The sequence below is a fragment of the Pristis pectinata genome, chromosome 4, assembly GCF_009764475.1.
Source record: "Pristis pectinata isolate sPriPec2 chromosome 4, sPriPec2.1.pri, whole genome shotgun sequence".
In the NCBI taxonomy this organism is placed as follows: domain Eukaryota; kingdom Metazoa; phylum Chordata; class Chondrichthyes; order Rhinopristiformes; family Pristidae; genus Pristis; species Pristis pectinata.
In genome coordinates, this window is record NC_067408.1 from 13788370 (window position 1) to 13814233 (window position 25864).

The window sequence follows — 25864 nt, forward strand, 5'->3', positions numbered from 1 at the left end:
TGCCTGACACATTACTTCTGATTTAATGTCCCATTAATACGTCACTTGCTGACCAGAACTGCCAGCTAAGTGCCTAACTGGCTACTAAAATAGGGCAGAAGTAGTACAGACTAGATATGCTAATTGCTACAAGAGGAAATTCCAGGCTAGGAAAGTTAGTGTAGGTCAATGGTTGCATTTTGTGGACTGAAAGAATCTTGCTTCTGTCAAATAATTTAAAATTCAACTTTCTTGAAACCTTCCGGCTCTGGCTTTTGGCAATTTTGGCATGGTAACAAAGCAACTACTGTTGTCACCCAATCACCATCACCCAGGCTAAAACATATCTCGAGCTGTTGGGGAGGGTTTAAACTATGTTGGCAGGGGGATGGGAACCAGAGTGTTAGGTCAGATGATGGAGCAGTTGGTATAAGGTAGATGCAACCTGCAGAGAGACTGCAAGGAAGGATAGGCAGTGGACAGGGCATAAATGAAGTCAGTTGGATGGGTTGAAATATGTTTACTTTAATGCGAGAAGTATTGAGAATAAGGGTGATGAACTTAGAGCATGGATCAGTACATGGAATTATGATGCTGTGGCCATTATAGAGACCTGGCTATCACAAGGGCAGGATTGGCTGCTTGATGTTCTGGGGTTTAGACATTTCAAAAGGGATAGGGAGGGGGGTTTAAAAAAAAAAGGAGGGGTGGAATGGCATTGCCAATCAGGGATAGCATCAATCAGGGATAGCATCAGAGCTGCAGAAAGGGAGAATATAGTGGATGGATCGCCTACCGAGTCAGTGTGGGTGGAAGTCAGCAAAATGGGTGGAGCATTGGCTGGTTGGCAGGAAGCAAAGGGTGGAAATAAAAGGATCTCGTTCTGGTTGGTTACCGGTTACTAGTGGTGTGCCGCAGGGGTCGGTGTTGGGGCCGCTCCTTTATACCTTGTACATCAATGATTTGGATGATGGAATAAATGGTTGTGTGGCTAAGTTTGCGGATGACACCAAGATAAGTGGAGGAGTAGGGAGCATAGAGGAAATAGAAAGAATGCAGAGGGACCTAGACAGTTTAGGAGAATGGGCAAGGAAATGGCAGATGAAATTCAATGTTGAGAAATGTGCAGTTGTACACTTTGGAAGCAGAAATAAGCGGGTAGATTATTATCTAGAAGGAGAGAAGATTGATAGTGCGGTAGTACAAAGGGACTTGGGGGTACTCGTACAAGATACCTTAAAAGTTAACCACCAGGTTGGATCGGTGGTTAAGAAAGCGAATGCTATGTTGGCATTCATCTCGAGAGGTATAGTGTATAAAAGTAAGGAAGTGTTGATGAGGCTCTACGGGGCGCTAGTGAGGCCTCATTTGGAATACTGTGCGCAGTTTTGGGCCCCACATCTTAGGAAGTATGTGCTGACGTTGGAGAGGGTTCAGAGGAGATTTACGAGAATGATTCCGGGAATGAAAGGGCTTAAGTATGATGAGCGTTTGTCGGCTCTTGGACTGTACTCACTGGAGTACAGAAGGATGAGAGGGGACCTCGTAGCGACATTTAAAATGTTGACAGGTAAGGATAGAGTAGGTGTGGCTAGGCTGTTTCCCTTGGTGGGCGAGTCCAGGACCAGAGGGCACAATCTTAGAATTAGAGGGTACAGTTTCAAGACAGAGATGAGGAGAAATTTCTTTACCCAGAGGGTGGTGAAATTGTGGAACTCCTTGCCACGCACAGCAGTGGAGGCCAGATCAGTGGGGGTGTTCAAGGAGGAGATAGACAGATATCTAAATAGTCAGGGTATCAAGGGATATGGGGATAAGGCTGGAAAATGGGATTAGAATAGTTTTTTTCTTTTTTTTTTCTTTTTCTTTTCTTTTTTTTCTTTTTCTTTTCTTTTTTTTCTTTTTCTTTTCTTTTTTTTCCCACCCCATTTCTTTTTCCCTTTTCCTTGGAGCAGACTCGATGGGCCGAATGGCCTGCTTCTGCTCCCTTGTCTTGTGATCTTGTGATCTATTGGGAGTATTCTATAGGCCCACCAAGTAGCTACTGGAACAGAGGAGCAGATAAGTAGGAAGATTTTGGAAAGATGCAAAAATAACAGGGTTGTTTTCATGAGTGACTTCAACTTCCCTAATATGGATTGGCACCTCCTCAGTGCAAAAGGTTTAGATGGGGCAGAATTTGTTAGGTATGTCCAGGAATGATTCCTTACACAGTGTGTGGACAGGCTGACTAGAGGAGAGGTCAAAATGGATCTAGTACTAGGCAATGAACCTGGTCAAGTGACAGATCTCTCGGTGGGCGAGCATTTTGGAGATAGTGACCACAACTTCCTAACCTTTAGCATAGCCATGCATAAGGATAGGAGCAGACATTATGGGAAAGCATTTAATTGAGGGAGGGCTAATTAGAATGGTATTAGGCAGGAACTTGGGAGCGCAAACTGGGAACAGATGTCCTCAGGGAAATGCACAGAAGAAATGTGGAGGTTGATTAGGGAACACTTGCATGAGGTTCTGGATAGGTTTATCCCACTGAGACAGGGAAAGGATGGGAGGGTGAAGGAACCGTGGTTGACAAGAGGTGGAACATTTAGTGAAGAGGAAGGAGGAAGCATACTTAAGGTTTAGGAAGCAAAAATCAGGCAGGGTTCTTGAGAGGTAGACAGAAAGGAGCTTAAAAAGGGACTTAGGAGAAGTAGAAGGGGACATGAGAAGAAGGTCTTGGTGATTAGGATTAGGGCAAACCCCAAGGCATTCTACATGTATGTGAAGAACAGGAAAATGACTTGAGTGAGGGTAGGACTGCTCAGGAATTAAGGGGGAAACGTGCCTGGAGGCGGAGGAGGTAGAGGAGGTCCTTAATCAATACTTTGCTTCAGTATTCACTAGGGAGAGGGACTTTGACAAATGTGAGGTCAGCGTAAAACAGGCTAATGTGTTGGAGCTTCTGCAAAACATTAGGATAGACAAGTCCCTGGGGCCAGATGGGATATACCCTAGGTTACCAAGGGAAGAGGCTGCTGGGACATTGACAATGATCTTTGCATCCTCCCTGGCCACAGGAGTTCTACCAGAAGATTGGAGGATGACAAATGTTCTGTTGTTCAAGAAAGGTAATACAGATAATCCTGGGAATTATAGACCAGTGAGTCTTACGTTAGTGGTAGCAAACTATTGGAGAGGATTCTTACGGATAGGATTTACAAGCATTTGGAGAAGCATAGTCTTAGTAAGGATAGTCAGCATGGCTTTGAGAGGGGCAGGTTATGCCTCACTAGCCTAATTGAGTTTTGAGGTGACAAAACAAATTGATGAAGGTAGAGCAGTGGATGTGGATTTTAGTAAGGCAATTGACAAGGTTCCCCATGGTAGGCTCATCCAGAAAGTCATTAGGCATGGGATCCATGGAAACTTGGCTGCATGGATTTGGAATTGGCAGAGGGCGGTAGTAGATGAAGAATATTCTGCCTGGAGATCAGGGACTTGTGGTGTTCCACAGGGATCTGTTCTGGGACTCCTGCTCTTCGTGATTTTTATAAATGATGGATGAGGAAGTAGAGGGATGGGTTAGTAAGTTTGCAGATGACACGAAGCTTAGCAGTGTTGTGGATAGTGTCGAAGGCTGTCGTAGGTTACAACAGGATATAGACAGGATGCAGAGTTGGGTGAAGAAGTGGCAGATGGAGAAGTGTGAAGTGATACACTTTGGAAGATCGAATTTGAAGGGAGAGTACAAGGTTAATGGCAGGATTCTTAGCAGTGTGGAGGAACAGAGGGATCTTTGGATCCAAGTCCATAGATTCCTCAAAGTTGCTGCGCAAGTTGATAGGGTGGTTAAGGTGGCGTATGGTGTGCTGGCCTTCATTAGTTGGGGTATTGAGTTCAAGAGCTGTGAAGTACTGTTGCAGCTCTATAAAATTCTGGTTAGACCACACTTGGGAGTATTGTGTTCGGTTCTGGTTGCCTCATTTATAGGAGGGATGTGGAAGCTTCAGAGAGAGTATAGAGGAGATTTGAGGAAATACGAGGAAAAGTTGAGCAGGCTGGGGCTTTTGTCTTTGGAGCAATGGAGGATGAGAAGCGACTTGATAGAGGTGAATAAGATTATGAGAGGCATAGACAGAGTGGACAGCCAGCACCTTTTTTCCAGGGTGGCAATGGCCAATACCAGCAGTAGTGTCATCCACTTAAGGTGAGTGGAGGAAAGTTTAGGGGAGATGTTAGAGGTAGGTTTGTTTTTAAAAAACATAACACACACACACAGTGGTGTGTGCATGGAATACACTGCCGGGGTGGTGGTAGAGGCTGATACAACAGGGACATTTAAAAGACTCTTAGATTGGCACATGGAAGTGAGAAAAATGGAGGGTTATGGGCTATGTAGGAGGGAAGGGTTAGATTGATTGTGGAGTAGGTTTATATAGGTTGGTACAACATTGTGGGCTGAAGGGCCCATACTATGCTGTGCAGTTCTATGTTCTACATCAGACTAAATGACAGTTGATCTGTATAAGCATGCTGCCGACCTGCTGCATGTATTCTTGCAATTTTAAATCACCCAGATTAAGGCAGGGTAAGAATGGCTAAGTATTTTTTAACCACCTCTCACATGCATAAATAATCTCACTTTACCTAGAATCTGTAATTTCTGTATCTACAGAAAATCCTATATCTACAATATTCAACATTTTAGTTAGAGGGCAAAAATACAATGGACACTTCAATAAAAAAAAAGTACTCGAAACATTTCTTATCCAAAGCTAGCCTTTTTTTCCCCTTCCATATTTTTTTTTAAAGAGTTTCTCACATACAACTATAATAATTAACTGGTAGCATGCACTGCTCAAATAGCAAGTTTCAAAGTCAACAATTTGCCTGCTTCTATTCAGAAACGAGGGAAAATAATGTACTATTTATATCCAAAGCCATCTGGACATTCTTGACATTGCAAAATAACAAAATTTGAACATCACTTGCAAAATAAACTTGCTACTATAAACAGCTGAGTCAACATGCACTACTGTGCAAGTAAATTAGTTCAGTACAGAAGACTTATTACTACCACAAAAATTCAAGCTCTGGCAAATTAGAACACAGAGAACAAGTTCAAAATGAGTGTGGTATTACCACTGTTCTCAATGTAATATCGCTACACTAAAAGGCAAAACACCTCAGTAAAAACAAACTTTACCCGGTTCTGATGGAAGATTGATTTGAAAAGTCAACTACTTCTCCCTCCACATATGCTACCAAACTTGTCAGGTAGTTTCAAAATTTTCTGCTTTTATATCTTAACAATAGTACTAATTCAAAATCATTAAAGATACTGAGAGATACAAATGGCAACTTAGAATAGGTAAGTAAAGTGAACAACAGGATTACTCCGACAACGACGTAGTTTCCTTTCATCAAAACTGATGTCCTGGCCCATTAATCCACCAAGAAAGTTAAATATGTTCTTGATTAATCAGGCATTCCAAGTAACTATTAAAGCAGTACAATGTCTATATTTGCAAACTGTCTGGTCAAAGAAGGAGCTACATCATCATGATACCGTGGATTTTTTATGATTTAAAGCCTTTCACTAGAACTATTTTACACAGTTCAAATATCAAAAATTTCTTGAATTGACACAAGTTGTTTCACTCAATGTCTATATATTTATCCTGTAATCATTCTTAGACATAAATATACAATCAGAACTCCTGTACAATCTTTGACAATCAAAGGAGCAAGATTATAAAACCAGTCTGACAGAAGAAACTGGCTCACTAGATTAATTCCTGAGATGAAGGAATTGTAATACAAGTTAGGGTACAGCAGAATTGGCCTATAATCCTGAGTCCAGAAATAATGTCATTGCAATGCAAGATTCAGGGAGGGTTTGTCAGGATAATTAATGCAAGGATGTATCCCCTGCTGGAAGAGTCTTAAACAGAGCAGTACTGTCTCATGATAAGGTGCCAAACATCAAATACTGAAATGGAGGAAGAACTTTTTCTTTAAATCTTTGGAATTCTTTACCCTGTAAGTTGTGTTAGTCAAATCATAAGTACATTCAAGGCTAAGAGGGATAGAATTTTTTGACTAGCAAGTGAATCAAGCTTTATGGTAGGGAAAAAAAAAATCGAATGGAGGTCACAGATAAGATCAGCAATGATTTTATTGAATAGTGGAGCAGGAACAGCTACATCGACTACTCTTACTTTTGTTATACCATAATAGCAACTTTCTAGGTTCCATAAAGTAAAAGGCTAATAACCAGGATTGGTTTCAATGATTTTTAATCTGAAATGTTAAAAATTACAGTGCAGTACGTTTTAGAACTGAAGCAGTACTCGTGGTCAACAAGCATTTGGATACTTTTAACATAAGCATAAATTTGTTGGTCTAATAATGAAGGTACTGCCTCTTACAATAATTAAATCAGTTCAGTTGATAGATCATTTTTAGTGAAGTTAATGAAAAATATTTGCGCACGTGACCTTATGTAGAAATGCAAATATTAAGATCAAAAATTAGGGAAGGAGATGACAAAGCTAGGAGGTATTAACATAACATAAATAGATCAAGGCCAATTAAAATGAGGGTTTATTTTAAATAAGTACCTTTTCTTTTCTTTTTCTTCTCTCCTTCCTCTCCATTTTCCCCTTCTTCTTCTTCATCTTCAGAACCACTTATTTCTGAACCAGAGATTTCTTCTCCTACAAATCAGGAAAAATTTTTACTAAATCAAATATTTTTATTTCACCTGCAGCTCAGATTTCCTCTCCATTACCGGTCCATACCTTCCTTTAGTTTATTCCTGAGATCCTCAATTTCCTTCTGGAACTGACGCAATAGAGCATCTTTAGGATCTTCATTAATTCTGGCTTTATTCTTGATATTCTTTGCTCTGTTTGCATATCGTAAAGTACTGATGGTTTCATCATAATTGTAATCCGCTGGTCCAATGTTTGCACACTAATTTAAAAAAATAACCAGAAAACATGTTCAACTCTGTTACTGAATAATCAGTCTTAACAACTTTGGTGTAAAGAGGTGTTAAGCAGAGGGAAATTAGAGGCCTCCCCATGAGGCAAGTAAACACTGCAGTGAAACTACGTTAACTCCTCGTCTAGTAAACTGCAGGCGGAAAGAATATGGAAACAACTCACAGCCCAATATTAAACATGATCAGCGATGTTTAATTTCACTCTTGGAAAGTTAGGCAAATAAGTTCTACTTGGGTCTACAAGAAGATGCAGACAGAAAAGTAGCCCATCAATTAACACAAACTTTATAGCTAGCTACATTAGATGTTGTACCTCTTCAATAAAAATCCTGGAGGTAAAAGTAGATGAATTCCTAGCATTAACCCATCCCATCATCCTTTCAGAAAAGGTCCAACATTACATGTGATCAAGAAAACTGCAAAGAACATTTTTATCATCTGTTATCTATGGGAAGAGATCCACTTATGCAGGTGTTGCGAATATGATTTTGCACCATTTTTTGAAGGTAGCTCTTGAATTATAGATACAATTGTCTATTGATGCAAATGCTGTTACCAAAGTTCAAATACTGTGTAATCTCACAAAATTATCCTCTATCCATTATATTAATAGGAAGAAATTATAGTCTCACCATCATGGTCTTTGAATTGCCTCCTAATGAATCCTGAAGTAAACGTGTCAACTTGGAATTACGGTAGGGTACATGTGTACTTTTACCATCAACAAGAGCCGAGATAACATTACCAAGGGTGGACAATGAGAGATTAATTTTTGTTGCTTCTTTTAATCGCTGCCCTGTGGCTCCAGTCTTTCCTTGTCGTTCTGAACCCTGCAAGCACAAATAATGGGACCAATTCTTTGCTAATGAGATTTAAAAATATGCTTTCACGATTAGAAAAGTTGTATCTGATATATACTTTAAAAATATTTAAGTGAATATGCCAATTTAAAAAAATGCACAAAACATTATTCAGCAGTTATAAAAATAGGTTATAACAAAAACAGAAAATGCTGCAAATACTCAGCCGAGAAGAAAGCTTATGTAGGAAAAGAAACAGTTCCATCCTTTTGACAAAAGATCACTGATCCAAAATAGTTACTGTTTCTTTCTCCAGAGGTTACCTAATTCAAATAGGTAACTAGAATCTTTCACATGGTCAGATGTCAGCCTAAATTATGTGCTCAAATTCAGAAGTAGGGGTTTAACATATAAATGGTGTGACATGAAAGCAAAAAACACTACCACTAGGCTAAGATGAAAATTCTTTGATATTTTTAAATTGTCAGAGCACATTTGATGCTGACAATGTGAAGTTAAAAAAGGCTGGAAATATTCAACAATTCAGAGAGCATGTGTGGAAGTCAAAACTGAGTTAATGTTTCAAGCTGATGAATTTAATAAATGCACTTGGCATGCTATTAGGCTGTGAACAATTAAACAGAAGCTGGTGAAAAAAGTACAATGGATAAAAAAGGAAATGGATAAAAGATAATGCCTATGACTTTATTTAAAGCTTATCATCGAGTAGAACCCAGAGGAATGTAAGCAGCAGTGTTAATATACATATTGCAAAAATGTTTATGAGTATTACAGAACACAACTTAAGAAGTGTTCATGTCACAAACTATGTTTTTAAAAAAAATTGAGAAATATAGTCAACATCCATAATGCAAAACATTAGCAAGATTTAACAGAGAAGATGAAGTAATTATGGAAGCAGTAATTAAATGATGGTGTGCTGAAATGTTTAAATCTGGAATTTATAGATGGAATAAAAACTGAATATAGGAAGGGAAAAAGGATGTCAGACTTGAAATTCAGTTATTAATAATGGGTGATTAGGACAGACAAGATTAAAACAAACATCTAAAAATTAAAAATCAAGATTTTATGATGCTAAAAAATCTGCAAAAGCACAGCTTAAAGTTAGTAAACTACAAATACAGCAAATACACAAAATTGCACGATCAAAATACACTGCCATTGTTTATAAGCGTTCTCCAAGACATGCTATCAATTCTTACAGCAAGATCAACGAGGTGTAGTTTGCCCATGCGCACATGAATATTTCCATCTATTCCTTTTTCACTACATTCAATAGTAATGGTGAAAATAGCATGAGAACGGGAACTGTGCTCATTCATATTTGTGGCACCAACAGAACCTGGTAGGGGAAAAAAAAAATCAATATATCACCATTTTGTTTTCTAAAAAAGAGATGCAAAATGCAACTGAGGTACACAATGATTTTTACTCAGAACAATCTCACAAAATAGAGGACGCAATTCTCCCTCCTCTGATTTGGGAGGAGGAGGGCCTTCTGCAAATGTTAAAAAAAAAACTACCTTTTTATCCTGGATTCTGTCTGCAGACTTCACATAGTTTGACAGCTTAGAAGTAGTGTTTTTAAATCTAATTAAACACTGATACAGAAATTTAACAATATTCTTCAGAGTGTCAGTATACAGCAACATAGTATGGTAACAAAGGACAAAGGTTAGAGCTGAAATACTCCAACCCACCCACAACACTCAATGCTCCCACATGAAGGAAATTCTAAAAAGGCCTACTTAGTACTTATGATGATGACGACATCTTGACAAATTAAGAAAAAAAACTAACATGCCGCAAAATTCATTGAAATTCATGAAAAATGAATAAGTTTCCACTAATATCAATTTTAATATGGACATGTTTAATGACATACAATTGAATATCCTGTAGCAGCCAGAGAGATGCCAAGTATCCCACTCTACTAAGCCAGCAAGGGGAAGGTGGAGGGAAATACTGGGAACCACAGAACAAAGAAACAGTGAAGGAAAGTCAGGAACTGACATCTTGTGAAAGGGACAGTCTGATGAATTTCCAAAGCACAAACTTGCATTTTTTGTCTGAATTACAGAACCACTGGTTGAGGTAATTGTGGGACAACACCAGCAGGGATTTGAAGGAGTTAAAGAAAAATTTACTTGTATGCACAAAGACTGGACTTAGTGGTATAATTGGCTATGAAGAACTAAACAATGTCTGGAGGTACACGAAGAAATATATAAAAAGGTGTCTCACAAGATAACCGGCAGCAATAAATCCAGAGACTAAGAATTGCAGAAGCTCCTAGACCCTGACTTGGAGAAGAACTCATCACATCGAACCCTCGCCAGGTTCATCTAAGCCGGTAGTATCTAGATACAAGTAGTAGGTTTTGGAAGTTGTAAAAGAGTTGCATAACTAAGAGTTAAGTAACTGAAGAGTTAATGAGTCTTATTTGAGCTACATTGTGAACCTTTGAGATTTTTTTGAACTAATCACAAATAATAAAGTATAATTATTAGGCAAAGTCATTGTCTGGTGTGATTTTATTATATGCTGTATTTAATTGGCAACAATTCCTAACCTAATTTGATAGATTTACAAATCTATGAGGATGTTTTCCTTTGTGCCCACCATTCTCTCTAAACAGAGACCGCTCAAATCAGTAAGATTGGCCATATTATTTTTAAATTGGAGAGTTTAAAAAAATCCACCGATTTTCCAGAAGTTAGATTGGTTTCCTTTAAATAAGACAGATATCCTTGATGCATTTGGCTAAACTAATGTTTTGGGGAGCTTTTTAAGACAGGGTTTATTAAAAACACTTTTTCCCCATCCACGAAAATACAAAGCAAGAGAAGTACCATATCAGATTCTTTTTAAACTTACGGTTTTTATTTCCCAAAGTCATAATACGATCCATGTCATCTGCATTATTTACTACATAACCAGAGAGATCTTTAATATATACTCCAACATCAGGCCGTTCCTTAACCTACACAATGAAGCAGAAAAAAATATGGAAATGAAGAAGGGTCATGAATTTTCATTATAACTCTCAAAACCAAAGTAATTAGAGTGATTTTAAATTATACTACGGGATAGTAATTTGGTGGAATGGAAGAAATTAAGTTGTCCAACAGGCAGGGAAATCTATTCTCCTTTCAGCTGGCAAAGTAGAAAGTTATCCTCATGAATCAACAGTGCAAGTAGGAAATTATTTAAAATAAATAAATTTAAAGATGGTGTTATTAGTAAGAAGTACTTGGTAAACTAATGGGTTTTCACATGGCCTTTCATATCTGCTGAAAGTCATCATTGGACCCTAAGTCTGCTCTGTGGGAAATGACTATCTATTAAATTACAAGATGGGTTATACCTTTCTTCTCTGTGAGTTGGTTACACAACATCACCTGAATTTCTTACCTCCAATCTCTGACTCTGATCCTTTCCAAGAAGGTCACGAACCTCCTCATTATAAATCTCCAGGTAAGATACTCGTACAAGGAATCTAAAAAGATAAAAGTCCTATAATTCAATAATCCAATATTTGACAAACCCACACTCAAAGGGGTCATAGGTTGCATACACAGAGACTGCATTGTAACTTTAAATTCTCTACCTTGCACATTTCAATTCTCTCAATGGAAGCACAAATTTCTTGAATTTACTCCTAGTTAATTTATCTAAAACAACCAATATTATAAATTTTACTAAGTTTATTTTTAATGAATTTTTGGTCAGACTAAACATGAAGTATAAGGATTACACACATTATCCACGAAAAAAAGGCTAGATCGTGCTAAACACTGACTGCCACCCAGAAATGTTGCCTATGGTCCCTGCACACCCACACTTACCTGGGTCAAATACAGAGGGCCAATCTTGCTGACACTCTGCACCCAATACTCGGGTGCTGAGGTAGATGTATTATAAATATTTGTACAGTTTGACCCCTATTCAAGAACAAGGAAGATTTCTATTTTTTTTTGGTAATGATTCCACTATAGCCCAATGCATAATTATTTTTGGAATGTTACCTGGTATCTCCCTCAGACTTTGCAATGTGGCCAAATATGTGGGCAAATGAATTGGGAATAATGCCCCTAAGTTCAGGCACTGCCCGTACTCCTTCCATAGTGAATGTCTTCCCAGTGCCAGTTTGTCCATAAGCAAATACTGTGCCTAAAGAATAAAAAACATTTGTTATGATTTTAGGTGGAACTTAATATACTGAGACTAAGCAATAAAGTTAAATATTATAAGCAAAACATTTTGATGCAAGAATATTTGGAATTCACTACATTTTTTCTTGTCACATCAGAAATCCAAGATTTAGATTAGCAATCAAGTAAAAAGAACAAAGAGAAACAAAAACCAAGAGATGACTTGATTGAGATCTTTAAAATGAAAGGATTCAGTAGGGTAGCAGCAGAGAAGGCTAAAACTAGCATCCATAAGTAATGTTATAGTCACATAAATTCGATATAGAATTTGGGAAAAAATACATACAAATTTACATGAATTGCATAGATGCATTAAAGAGAAATGACACAAGGAATACATTTCAATCAATAAGAGAGATGAAATAAACTGAGTGGGGAATTAAAAAATGCTGAGCATAATACTGGTATTAACCAGTTAGGCCAAAGGCCTTATTTTTGACCTGTAAATTCAATACGATAACTTGCATTTATATAGAAGATAAAATTGAAAATTGTAAGACATATGTATTAGCAAAAACACAATTAGAATAATCCAGAATTATCTGACAAATGCCAGCAGTATGCAATGTTTAGAACTTTCCCATATAACTAAGTTCAGAGCTCAAGTGTAAACAAACACAGAACTCCCAAACTTCCCCAGTGGTTCTCACCACCATTATTCTTATTGTACTCAAAGGCTAGATTAAGCATCTAGTACCTGCAGTTTTTGAGCAGTTACACTGGGAAACCTGTCCCTGGGCACAAATTCCATTTATTTCAGTGTAGGAACGGGTTTAAGGGAGGAAGATACAAGTATTTTACTTTCCATTTCTTGAATTAATCTAAATGTATTTAATTATTAAACAAAAGTGTTTAACAATTAAGTGTTGTATAAGTATGAATTAATTTTTAACATATCAATGCCAGAGACATTCACAAACACCGTAAACCTTTCACACTTATTTACATTCAAAGTCACAGTGTTCAGTAAGGCATTGCTGATCAGATTGGGACTAGTTTTGTGATCTCGGAGATAGAAAAGCAGAAAGGTTTAGGTAGAGTATTTCAAATCTGAGAAATTAGGAAACTGGAAGCCAACGTAGGTCAGCAAAGACAAAGTGATGGATGAGTAGCTTTAAGCTTGGCTCAAGTGTACAAGGGCAAAGAAAGAGTTAGGAAAATAATGGAATAAAAAGACACTGGAAACACTCAGTAGGTCAGGCAGCATTTGTGGAAAGGGAAGCAAAATTAGTCAGAGTTACACAGCATGGAAACAGGCCTTTCGGCCGACTTATCCATGCCAACCAAACTGCCTTACTGAGCTAGTCCCATCTGCCTGCATTTGGCCCATGTCCCTCTACACCTTTCCTATGCATGAACCCGTATAAATGTTTTTTTTAAAATAAGTCTTGTAATTGTATCTGCCTCTACCACTTCCTCTGGCAGTTCATTCTATATACCCACAACCCTGTGTGGGAAAAACCTGCCCCTCAGGTCCCCTTTAAACCTTTCTCCTCTCACCTATGCCTAGCTTTAGATTCCCCTACCAGAGGAAAAAAAAACTGACCACCACCTTATCTACACCCCTCATTGTTTCATACACAGAAGCAAATCAGCTTAGCAGGGAATGATGGGTGATGTAATGGAGCTGAAACTAGACAATTGTCGTGGTAAGAAATAAGGGAATGAGCATTCCACATAGCTCCTCAGGCAGTCTTTTAATAAGACTATAAATAGTCTTGTACCTAAACTATACATTCCTACCATTTTCCTACATGGCAAGATTTCCTTCAACAGTGAAAATATGGGATCATCATCACCACAAACGTTGTTACCCACGTCCTAACTCAAACGAATTTGTATGCACTCGATACCTCTGGCACATCCCAAATTTTACTGAAAATTGCCGACTATGTTTTCAGCTACCAAGGGCCTAGGCTCTGGAACCTCATCCCAAAACCAGGAGATTCATATAGAGACAGCAGTTTAGGAAAGACAAACGTCAACAACTTCAGAGAACAGAGGTGAAAATTGGAATCATAGAGGATGAGGAGCAGAAAGCCCAAGGCAGAAAAGGACAAAGAAATTCTCATCAAGATAAGGCTTGAAATGAAAGTAGACAACATTTTATTTATAAAACAAAAGCTCTGAGGGGAGTGGAACAATAAGTGCTCCATAGTAATTTCTAATTTAACACTCAGTTTTCACAGGAGGTTTCAAATAGAAACCATTGTCAAGGTTCTTCACCAGATCCATACCAAGATCATTTGATTAACTAAAAATACCCAGGCAAATATTTGAAAATGTTGTGTTCCGAGGACTGACCAAAATAATTGCCTTTATTTTAGAGCCTTTGGCTTAGCCTACTCCATGTACACGTGGATTACATTTCTGCCACATAGAGCTGTTAAATCAATTTTTCATATTCTTAAGACTAACTTTGCATGAATTCAAAGAGGATGAATTATTTCAGCTCTTCCCTTAGTGGGGGAATGACTTCAGGAGAATCAATGATTAAGAGGAACAGCAAAAAAAAAGTCAAGGCAAAGATCAGATCAGCCACAATCTTATTGAATGATGAAGAAGTATGTTCTCATGTAAAAAAAATCCACTGTCGGTACTTGGCAACTCATCAGAAATCCCACAATCTCATTTCAAAAACTCAAACAGCAAGACTAGAAAATAGAAAAAAAACTAACGCAACAACATTTAGGTAAGCTTGTGGGCAGATAGCTCGTTAACAATGGAATCCTTAAATTACCTAGCCTGAGTGTCTATATTTGAAAGAATAATCTTTTCTCTAATATTTAGTTGAAATTTATTCAGTGTTCAAGTGCTTAAAAGTTTTAACAAAATATGTTCCCATAATAAAAGTCAAGGTATTATAAAACTTAAAATTTTGAATCAAACAAATTTTATGCACATGCGTATCACCTATTAAGCATTTGCTTGTGGTCTTATGTTATAAATGTCATTACATATAGTTTGATATTGGCAACCCAATGTCAGAAATGCATTGAAGACCAAAAAAACTGAAAATCCAAAAATAAAAACAAAAACTGCTGGAAACACACAACAGATCGGGAAGCATCTGTGAAAAACGAAACAGAGTTGCCATTTTAGGTCCAAGACTCATCAGGAATATATTACCCTAAGTAACTAAACTAATGTATTGGCATTTAGCAATGAAGGCATAAAGAGCTTTAGGACAGACTTGTCCTTACCAGTAACCAAATGTAAAGTGCAATATCAAAAAAATGTTCACTTATAACGCAGATGGCCATTCAGCCCATTGGGCATGCTGGCTTTCAGGGCAGCAATCCCATTAGTTCCACTCCCCGTCTCTTCATTTCCCTGAATCTCTAACTCATTTTCCCTCCCACATGCCTATGAACTCCCAGTTGATTTTATTTGCCATTAACTTATAAACTGGGTAGTTTACATTAACCTATAGACCCATCAGCATGTGTTTGGAATACAAGAGGAAAATGAAGAACCCAGCAGGAAACCCATGCAGTCACAGAAAGAATCTGCAAACAATGTACAGACAGTACTAGATGTCGGAATCTGATCCAGACCCAAGAGCTGACAGCCACCAGCACCAACTGCTGCGCCATCATGCCACATCAAAAAGATGTGCAGCCCGAATTAGCAACAAACATCAGTATTATAATTCTAATATCAAGCTTAACGTCTAAAAAGAAACTTCTGCATACAACAAAAAGACTGCAGAAATAATCAAAGCAGCAAACATTTAGTACCATGAAGGCTTAAAATATCTATGTTACAGGTAGTGCATGTCACAGTTAAGATTAAAATTAACAGTACTTAGGAACTACAAGAAAGATATCAGTTAAATTTTTAAATGCAAATGAAATATTTAATATCAGGTTTAATAAATTAATATATTTACAATAACTACTGATAATTGTAGTGGAGCTACTAATAATTATCTTGAAACATTGATTTCACAGAAAAAATGCCATATCTTTTTAATGATTTAATCTTAATTGGTTCCGTTCTTCATGTCAAAAGATAAACTATCAGGAAAACAGTTAACGCCATTTTGAATGCAAGCCATGTCCATGATCATAGCTCAAGTTCAAAGAAAATGCAGCACTTAAAATTTGAAACAAAAATTTTAAAAAGCACTACAATTATCAGTACCAAAAGCCAGAAAATAAAATCCAGTAAAATACTATTCCATTCCATCAAGTTTCAATACTGCACAAAAATAATCACAAGTAGTACATAAAAATGGTGTTCTCAAAAAATACATCTTTGAGGCCAAAAATATAGACAATGTTTTCAAAATTGAGTGTAGTATACTAAAATAAGAATGAAGGACTTCATCAATCATAAAGTGTATTTTTCCCCTATGCAATCAGGCCTCCTCTTATTCAATTTGCAGAATTCTCTCTTCCACAAATCTAACGCTTTTGTTACAGCTTGGCTTTCCCCACTACACTCTATCCTTCCCCACACCACTCCCATTAAAAGCAACGAGCCACAGATGTATCAATTTTCAGCATGCTTTGCCGGATCAAATGTAGCAGGTCTGTAAGTATGGGAATAAATAGAGAGACCGTGATCTTTGTATGTTTTTCTTTGAACAAAAATCTGGTGAGGAAAGCATTTCATATTCAAATTGTTCCATCTGTGAAAATATTATTCAGTACTTTACTGAATTATTGTAACAGGACATGAATCTGAATGTATGGCCTCCTGGCTTTGAGATCTAAACAAAATAACTGGAACTACTTATTTACAAATTTTAGAAAAACATTTTCATAGTTGAAAGCAGTTATAAACCTAAAATTTACCATTGTACCCTTCCAGAACAGAATCAACAATGGGTCTTGCTGTGAGATTGTACACATCTACTTGTTTGCTCTCTGGTCCGAAGACTGTATCAAAAGTGAATGTTTTTGGTGGCTCATTGGCAGCATCTGTCTTATAGACAGTGATTGTTCCTCGTATCTCATCCACATTCACCACTTGTTTGTGTCCCATATTTCTTTCCTTTTCATTCATTGGCCGGCAGCGTACCACAACCTTCACATTATCACTGGCTTCAATGCGGTCAGTCCTCTCTAATTTATTGCTCTAGAAAACAAACAAAAAATGACTGATCACTGATAAAGTTGAAAATTCAAAAACATTGCAACGTTTTCCCTTTCTTCTAAAAATAAAATGCCTAACAAATCCTTGAACAAGATGTTGTTTTTCATCAATGTTCTATCTAGTTCAAAAGGCATCAATTGCCAATTTTCTTTAAATAGTTAATTTGATAACTCCAGTCTGCATACATTCCCTCTGTTCCCTCCATTCTTCCTCTCTGCAATTTAAAACACACTCACCTTCTCACTTTTCCAGTTCTGATGAAGGAACCTTGAACCAAAATATCGAGCCAGTTCCTCTCCCTATGGGTGCTGCCTGACCTCCTGAGTGCTTCCAGCATTTTCTGTTTTTGTTTCTGCAGTTTTTGTTTTCTCCAGTGCAATCAAGGTATTTGGGTGAATCAGCCCTATCAATCATTCCTCAGGTTCCAATCCAGAAAGTGAATGCTGGCAAACTATTCCTCGGGAATATTTCACAAATGAATCCAATCTCTGCTTCAACTGACTCGACAGCAGATATAGCAAAAATGATTGGAATTTCTCTTCGCCAACCCAGAAATATGGAAACCACTTGTATTTTTTATTAAAATTTATTACACAAAAGATTTATTGCAAATTAGGCTAGCATAAAATCTTTTTATATCAAAAACATCATTGCATATTATACTGTTCAATACATTCTGATCAGGTAGTTGAATGGGGGGGGGGGGGCGGGGGGGGGGGGGGGTAAGGGAGGGAGTGTTTAATGTCTTTTAATTATGGAGACAGTCCAGGCATCACTGCAATTAATAATCCTTAAGTATCATTTCTTTAGATTGTTTTTTGTTGCATAGTAATACTTGGTTAGGCCTGGATGCAATGCAAGTATCGACATGTGCATTGTTTAGGTTTAGAATGATCTGGAGTCAACAAGACAAAACATCCACATCCCTCAAGCATTATGACTAAAGGGCATAGTAGGCTACAGATCAAGTACTGGTAAGTGGGCATTGTATGGGTAGGTACTTAATGTTCAGCGTAGACACGGTGGGCCAAAGTGCCTGTTTTTGTGCTGCACGACTCTGACTCTATAAATTGATAAATATAAATGAAACTCTTTATCAATATAAATTTTGGCTCAAGTCTTCCCACTGCCTTAAAAATAGAGGGTTACAAGCAGCCCTTCGAGACCCAATTTACACATAGCCAGAGTGATAAGATTTTCAGTTAATTTGTGCAAAACACAAGTTGAAGGTTTCTTCCCTTAATTGACCAATATAATGCCAAAGCCTTGAATTATTATATAGAACAGAGGAAAAGTCAGAAGCAAATTTGTAGATTGAGAAAACCTGAAGTGAAAATGTGCATATTGATTCTTAATTACAGCTTGTACACTGAAGTTCAGATTTAGTTCACTTCCAAACTTTCAACAATAAACTTAGATTTGATTCTTAGCATTTTCTTCAGGCTAACAAAATATGTATCTGGAAAACTTTTTCAAATTCAGTTGTTCAAATCTCTCTACCACCACGATTTACCTCCCGAGTGCAAATCCCAGATAACAAGTGGCCCTGAACAGTGAACATCATGTGATTCAACCAGAAACCCAAACCAATCAAAGATGCATATCCTCATTTTTCAATAGATGTGAATACCAATCAAGAACAGGAAACCTGAAATTTCTTCCTCCTGGGCCAAGAACTGCAACTAGGAGACACAAGAAATTGCAGATGCTGGAATAATACACAGTGCGCTGGAGGAACTCTGGTCAGGCAACATCTATGGACGGAAATGGACAGTCAACATTTCAGGTCAACGTGAATGGTCAGTCCAGATGAAGGTCTCAACCCGAAATGCCAACCGTCCAATTCCCTCCAATAGATGCTGCCTGACCCGAGTTCCTCCAGGGCTTTGTTTGTTGCTCAAGTACTGTAACTAGTTGGATTACAACGCACTTGCAACTGGTCACTAACTGTCAGTAAACATCATGCACCAAAAGCTCCTGGTCTACCAGATTCTATACTAAATCTGTCAATTTCTTTCTAAATCTACTGAAATTTCAGGGAAGATGGAATAAATAGAAATGATTTGCCCATTAAGAGTTGCAACACACTATGCAACTGCAATTATAAGTATACTTAGCATTAAGGATGAAAAATTTACTAATATCAAACATGCTAGATAATACATGCACAAGGCGAGCTGGATGATGGATAACAGATCATTAATAATGAACTTTCACAAATGATAACAATAAATGCCTCATCATGTGGGGTCAGATTTCTGCCGACTTCCAATGACTGAAGTAAGTGAAAGCAAACTATATCTACAGGTAGCAAATTTAGTGAAAGAAAATCTAAGTGACAATTTAAATGAATAGATATGACAAATAAATTCAAGGCTACTTACAGCCTTAATTACTAACAAGTGCATTACTGTTGGAAGAAGCTAAAAATCAAAGACTGGGAGTTCAGCCAGAAGATTTGAGCACACAAACAATACTTACAAATTCATTATAAATATTTACTAAGTTACTGTAAATACCATGTTTTAAATGAGCTACTTAATCAAGGTCTAGTTTATCCATTTAAAATGGATGTAAAAACAGAGCATACAAATCCATGAAAAACAAGCTGAAATTTATTTCTCACTCAACACCTCAAAACAGCCAACTGAAGATCTCATTGCTGTTTATGAATATGCAAGCAATTTTACTATTCCATGATTATCCGTGGAACAAAACAGAAGAACTACATACATCTTCAAAAAAAAATCATCCATGCTTATGGTAAAACCTGGAAAGCATTCAAACTTGGACTGATAAAGATACAACCTTTTTATAATACAAATGAACTGTAATAGCCATCACCAAACTGAGGAAGGCTAACTAAATCCCCTTGCAATTCTATGGATTACCAAAGTCAAATCCACTTTGCAGGACAAAGCAGCCCTCTTAACTGGCACCCTAAATACTCCACAAGCAACTGAAACTGCAATGTGCATCATCTATAAAATGCACTGTACTCTTCAAATCCTTAACCTCTGCCATCTAGAAGGTCAAGGCACACTGGAACACCACCACCAGTAAATTTCCCGACATCACACACAATATCTGCACTTGGAAAATATTACTGGTCCCTTATTTTTGCTGAAACAAAATGCTGCAGATCCCTACCCAAAATCACAATGGGATTGCTTCAGCCCGTTTATAGTGGTTTAGTAATCAATTCATCACTACCATCTCAAAAGCAATTACAGAATGCCAATAAGTACATGCTTGCTAGCAATGCCAAGAATTGTTGCTTTTAAATTTGTAAATTTATCAACCATAAGGAACTTAGGAACATGTAGACCTGAAAAAAAAACTACATAAATTCATCTCTCTTCTTCCTACTACTGCACCAGAATTACACAGGAAATGTGTCACAGTAGTTATAACATATGAGAAAGATCCTTCAACTATAAACCGACACAAAACTAATTGTGTACACAATATTAATAGACAAAGGTGATGGTATCATTTTCTAATGTAATGTTGTTTAATCTTAAAGTTACCATGAGGGTCAGTTATAACATACCAACTATGGTTCAAATTTCACTCAGGCAGAATTATGTTCACGTTGTTTTGGTTTACACAGAAGGAATGAGCAGCTTTGTCTTGGAGAGCATTTTCACAAAGCTTAAATAAAATAATACTTAAAGCACAGAAGGTGGAGATGTTAGGAAAGTTCATCCCTCTAGAAATTTAAGTTATCTGACAGATTTAAAAAGTGTTTGGGTAAACACATCAACTTTCACACTCTGCCAGCTGACTTATCATTGTTCTAAATTCACACTTGTTTTTTCTAAGTTTAGATTATAAATAAGATCCTAATTTTACAAGAACTTCAGATGCTGAAATTAGTCACAGAGTCATAAACACTCAATTAATAACCCAATGTAAAATAGTTACATTTCCTAATCAAAGTACAAGATTTGCTAATAAGATGATGAAACTTTCCACACCAGTACTTCAGAAAAGTCTTCCTTTTTCCTTCACTGTGACCTACCTCTATCATAGTAACTGGGTTCTCAACAGCACCCACTCTGTTTCTTACACTCTACTCTCAACGCCTTGCCTGAGTTGGAACAAGGATAGCAGTCCCCTTGTGTTCACCTTCCACCCCTTATATTCAAAGCATCATCCTCCATAATTTTTGCCAACTTCAATGAGATTCCATCACAAGATATCTTCCCCTCTGCTCCGAGCACTCTGGTTTACTCTTCCACCTTCACCAACTATTCAATGTCTCACAGTACTTTCCCATGCAACCAGAAGAGGTGGAACATCTGCATTTTATCCTTTCACTTCCCACCATCGAAGGGATCCAACAATCCTTCCCTGTGAAGCAGCAAATCACTTTCACTTCCTCCAATTTAGTATGCTGCATTCTATGCACATAATGTGATTTCCTCTACATACAAGGAACCCAACACAAACTTTGAGATCATTTTGGAAACACATCTATTCAGATTGCAAGGGTGATCCTGAGCTTTCAATCATCTGCAATTTTAATTCTCCATTCCTCTCTTGCACTCCTACACTAATCCATCCAAGACCAAAACAAATCTGATGACCAGCACCTTATCCTCTGTTAAGGCACTCTGCAGCCCTCAGGACTTAATACTGAATTCAACAATTTCAGTTAAACAAGCTTGCCTGCCAGTTCTGATACAAGGTCAACCACCCGTAACATGAACTCAGTTTTTCTTTCACCCCAGATGTCACCTGCTGATATCTGCTGTATGCTCCCATCTCAGATTTTCAGCAGCTACTGCGTTCCGGTATTGTTTGATTTTCTCTATTCTATCCTTACTCATCTCCCTTTATTTACACTCCTCCAGACAGATTTCCTGTAATTAGAATCATAGTGTCAGAGTTATACATCACAGAAGCAGGCCCTTCAGCCCAACTCGTCCATGTTGGCCAAGGTGCCTGCCTGAGCTGGACCTTTACTATCCACATTACCTGTCCAAATGTCTTCTAAACATTGCAACTGTACTCATCTCTAACACTTCCTCTGGCAACTCATTCCACATACCTACAACCCTCTGAAAAAAAACTTGCCCCTCAGATGCCCTTTAAATCTCTCCCCTTAAACCTATGCCCTCTAGTTTAGACTTCCCTACCCTGGGAAAAAGAATATGACCATCCACCTTACCTTTGCCCCTCGTGATTTTATAAACCTCTAAAGGTCAACCCTCAGCCTCTTCTGCTCCAGGGAAAACAGTCCCAGCCTATCCAGCCTCTCCTAGTAACTCAAGTCCTCCAGTCCCAGCAGCATGCTTATGAAACTTTTCTGCCCCCCCCAACCTAGTCCCATCTTTCCTCTAGCATGGCGACAATGCAGTCTCACCAACATCTTGAACAGCTGTAACATGACGTCCTAACTCTTGCACTCAATGTCCTGACCAACAAAGCTAAGTGTGCCTTCTTCATCACCCTGTCTACTCTGTGTTGCCACTTTCAGGGAACTATGCTTTTGCCCCATAGGTCTCTCTGCAAGATTCCCCAGGGCCCTGCCAGTCACCATACATGGCCTGCCGTGGGTTAACTTCCCAAAATGCACCACTTTGATTGATCTAGTTGATTTAGATCCTGTTGTAACCTTAGAACCTTTCCAAACTGCACTATGTCACCAATTTTGATGTCATCTGCAAACTTACTAATCATGCCACCTACGTTCTCATCTAATTAACAAATATTCATCATCTCTCAGACAGCATCAACAGTCTAAATTACCTGGGCTCTTTCGACCTCCATGCTTTCACAAGAAAACAGCAGGAGTACACCACCAGAACCCTCAACCCTGTACAATATGATTATGGCTGATCCATACTGGGATCAACTCTTCTGTGCCAAAGGTGAAGTGACAGTAACTGCTCGAGATCAAGGCAGCATCTGATCAAGTACAGCATCAACGACCCCTAGCTAAAGTGGAGTCAATGGGAATCAAGAGGAAAACCCTCCCTTAGTTGGAATCATACCTAGCACAAGGGAAGATAGTTGTGATTGGAAGTCAGTCATCTCAGCCACATGACATTGCTGCAGGTGTTCCTCAAAGTAATGTCCTATGACCAACCATCTTCAGCTGTTTCATCAATGACCTTCCTTCAACCACAAGGTTAGAAGAAGGGATGTTCACCGATGATTGCACTATGTTCAGCACCATTCACAATTCCTCAGGAAGTGAAGCAATGCACAATCAAATGCAGCAAGACCTGAAGAATATCCAGGCCTGGGCTAATAGGTGGTAAGTAACATTTGTGCCATACAGGTGCCAGGGTATGACAATATTCAACAAGAGAAAATCCAACTATCACCCCCTGACATTCAATACATTACCATCATTGAATCCTCCACTATCAATATCCTGGGGATTACCAGAAACTGAACTGGAGTAGCCATATACACAACGTAGCTAAAAGAGTAGGTCAGAGGCTAGGAATCCTGCAGCAAGTAACTCACCTCCTAACTCCCCAAAGCCTGTCCACCATCTACAAGGCTCAATTCAGGAAAATGGAATACTTTCTATTTGCCCGGATGAGTGCAGCTTCAACATTCAAGAAGCTCGACACATACAGAATCTAGCAGCCCATCGACAACCATTCACTCATTCCATAACCGGTGCACAGTAGCTGCAGTTTATACCATCTACACAATGCACTGCAGCAACTCACCAAGACTTCTTACAAACTACCTTCCAAACCCACATCCTCTACCAGCTAGAAGGACAAGGGCAGCAAAAGCATGGAAACACCAGCATCTAGAAGTTGCCCTCCAAGTTAAAATAAAACTCCCCGACTCAGAAATATATCACCATTCCTTCACTGCGACTGGATCAATATTTTGGAACTCCCTCCCTAATGCCATTGAGGGTATACCCACCTCAAGGACTGCAGTAGTTCAAGGCAGCAGCTCAACACCACCTTCACAAGGGCAACTTGAGACGGGCGATTAAATGCTCGTTCTCCAAAACCCTCAATTCCTCAATTTTTCAAATATTTACCCATCTTAAATACCTCTAACGACCTGGCTTCCACCACCCTCATGGACAGAATTCCAGAGACCATGACCTTGTAAGAATTTTTTTTATTTATATATACACTTCAGTTTTAAATGACCAGCCCTTTATTTTACAGTTATGTCCCCTTGTTCGTGACTCCTACAACTGAAAACATCACAGCATCTACCCTGTACAACCTCCTCTGCATCTTAAATGTTTGAATAAGGTCACCCCGATTCTTCATAACTCCAAGGAATACAGACCCAAGCTGTCTAGCCTCTCTAGATAGGAGAACTCTCTCATCCCAGGAATTATCCTGGTGAATATGCTTTGGACTGCCTCCAATGCTGCTATATCCTTTGAGGTAAGAGGAACAAAACCGTGCACAGTATTCCAGGTGAGGCTTCACCATATCCTGTACAACCTCCCTATTCTTTTGCATTACAGGCCTAAATGCCATTTCCCTTAACTACTTGTTAGACCTATTGCTAACTTTTTTTGAATTTTATGCACTAGAACACCTAGACCTCTCTGAACTTTTACTCATTTGCAATCTCTCTCTATTTAAATAATAATCTGCCTTTTAGTTCCTCTTACTAAAGTGTGTGACCTCACTCTTCCCCAGGTTTTCACCCAATCTATATTCCTTTGCAGAATCACAATGTCCTCATCACAGAATGCCCTTCCACCTATTCCCATTGTTATATCAACAAGCTTCCCTCTGCACTTAAAACTTCTCCTGTTCCACTGAAAGATCATTGACCAGAAACAAATTATTTCTCACTCCATAGATGCTGCCTGACTTGAGTCACCATGTCCTGCTTTTAATATAAGTAAATAGAAGAATTTTTATATCTACATTGTCATTAAACTTGAGAAAAGAAAATAATTTTAAGATCTTAGCCATTACAATTCAGAGGCTAGTTTTGGTTTGTATTATCAGATATAAATGATATATATTTTTACAAAGTATACCAAGAGATGCAAATGCTAGATTCCTGGGCTAATCTCCAAGTTATGAGAACCAGCTGAGGCAGTTTAAAAGGAAATATGATACTGATTTTTAAAAATAATTAGTGAAGCTTGAGCATACTATTTTAATCTGGGAGTAAAGATGAACACATAATGACTCATTCTATAAGATTAGAAATTTATACGGAGGAGGTAAACTAAATAAACCATGTTTAAAGAATAGTTGAAATACATGAACGCCAGATTTTGGTGCTAGGAGGAGGATTGGGTACAATGTATAAAAGACAGCCAGACACATGTTAGGAATTTAACTACAATCAATAGAAATTAAAGTACAGGATGGGCAGGGGAGAGGAAATTTAAGATATTATAGTAGGAATGTAAATTTTTAACCCAGATTAAGTGATATAGTAAGTGGTGCTACGCTGCAATTTTCTTAAGTTCTTTGCAACTTAACAAGCTATGTATACTGAAGTACATGGATTACTCAAAGGAGTAGGACCCCTTTTAAGCTACAGATGGAATCAAATGTTTCATAAAACTATACTGACAGGCACTCAAAAAGTAAATTTATTATGATATAGTGATTCTCGAATATTTCTCCGGGAAACTATTTTCTATGGGAATGGTAGCCATATTAGTGCAGCTACTGTCACTTCCAATTCAGTAACTTAGAAAAATGATAACATATGAAGAAAACTGGAAAATCTTTCACTATCTACTTGTCTATAGAGAGGCCACAGTAGGTAATGAATAT

The 25864-nt window shown here is 38.0% G+C and overlaps 1 protein-coding gene across 2 annotated transcripts in view; it reads right to left on the reverse strand.

The window, feature by feature from the left end:
* kif3a (kinesin family member 3A) overlaps positions 1-25864 on the reverse strand; it is a 52818-nt gene that overhangs the window by 21548 nt on the left and 5406 nt on the right. Inside the window, exons 1-9 of one of the 2 annotated variants that reach the window (XM_052014210.1) lie at positions 17351-17498; positions 16814-17096; positions 11826-11970; positions 11212-11296; positions 10675-10780; positions 9000-9139; positions 7606-7803; positions 6768-6942; positions 6588-6683 (exon numbers count right to left, since the gene is read on the reverse strand). In XM_052014210.1, the coding sequence (XP_051870170.1) occupies positions 6588-6683; positions 6768-6942; positions 7606-7803; positions 9000-9139; positions 10675-10780; positions 11212-11296; positions 11826-11970; positions 16814-17024 (1156 nt within the window). In that variant the 5' untranslated portion in view covers positions 17025-17096; positions 17351-17498. Of the gene's footprint in view, positions 1-6587; positions 6684-6767; positions 6943-7605; positions 7804-8999; positions 9140-10674; positions 10781-11211; positions 11297-11825; positions 11971-16813; positions 17097-17350; positions 17499-25864 lie in introns of those variants that run through there. The other variant, XM_052014209.1, reaches the window with a different exon arrangement.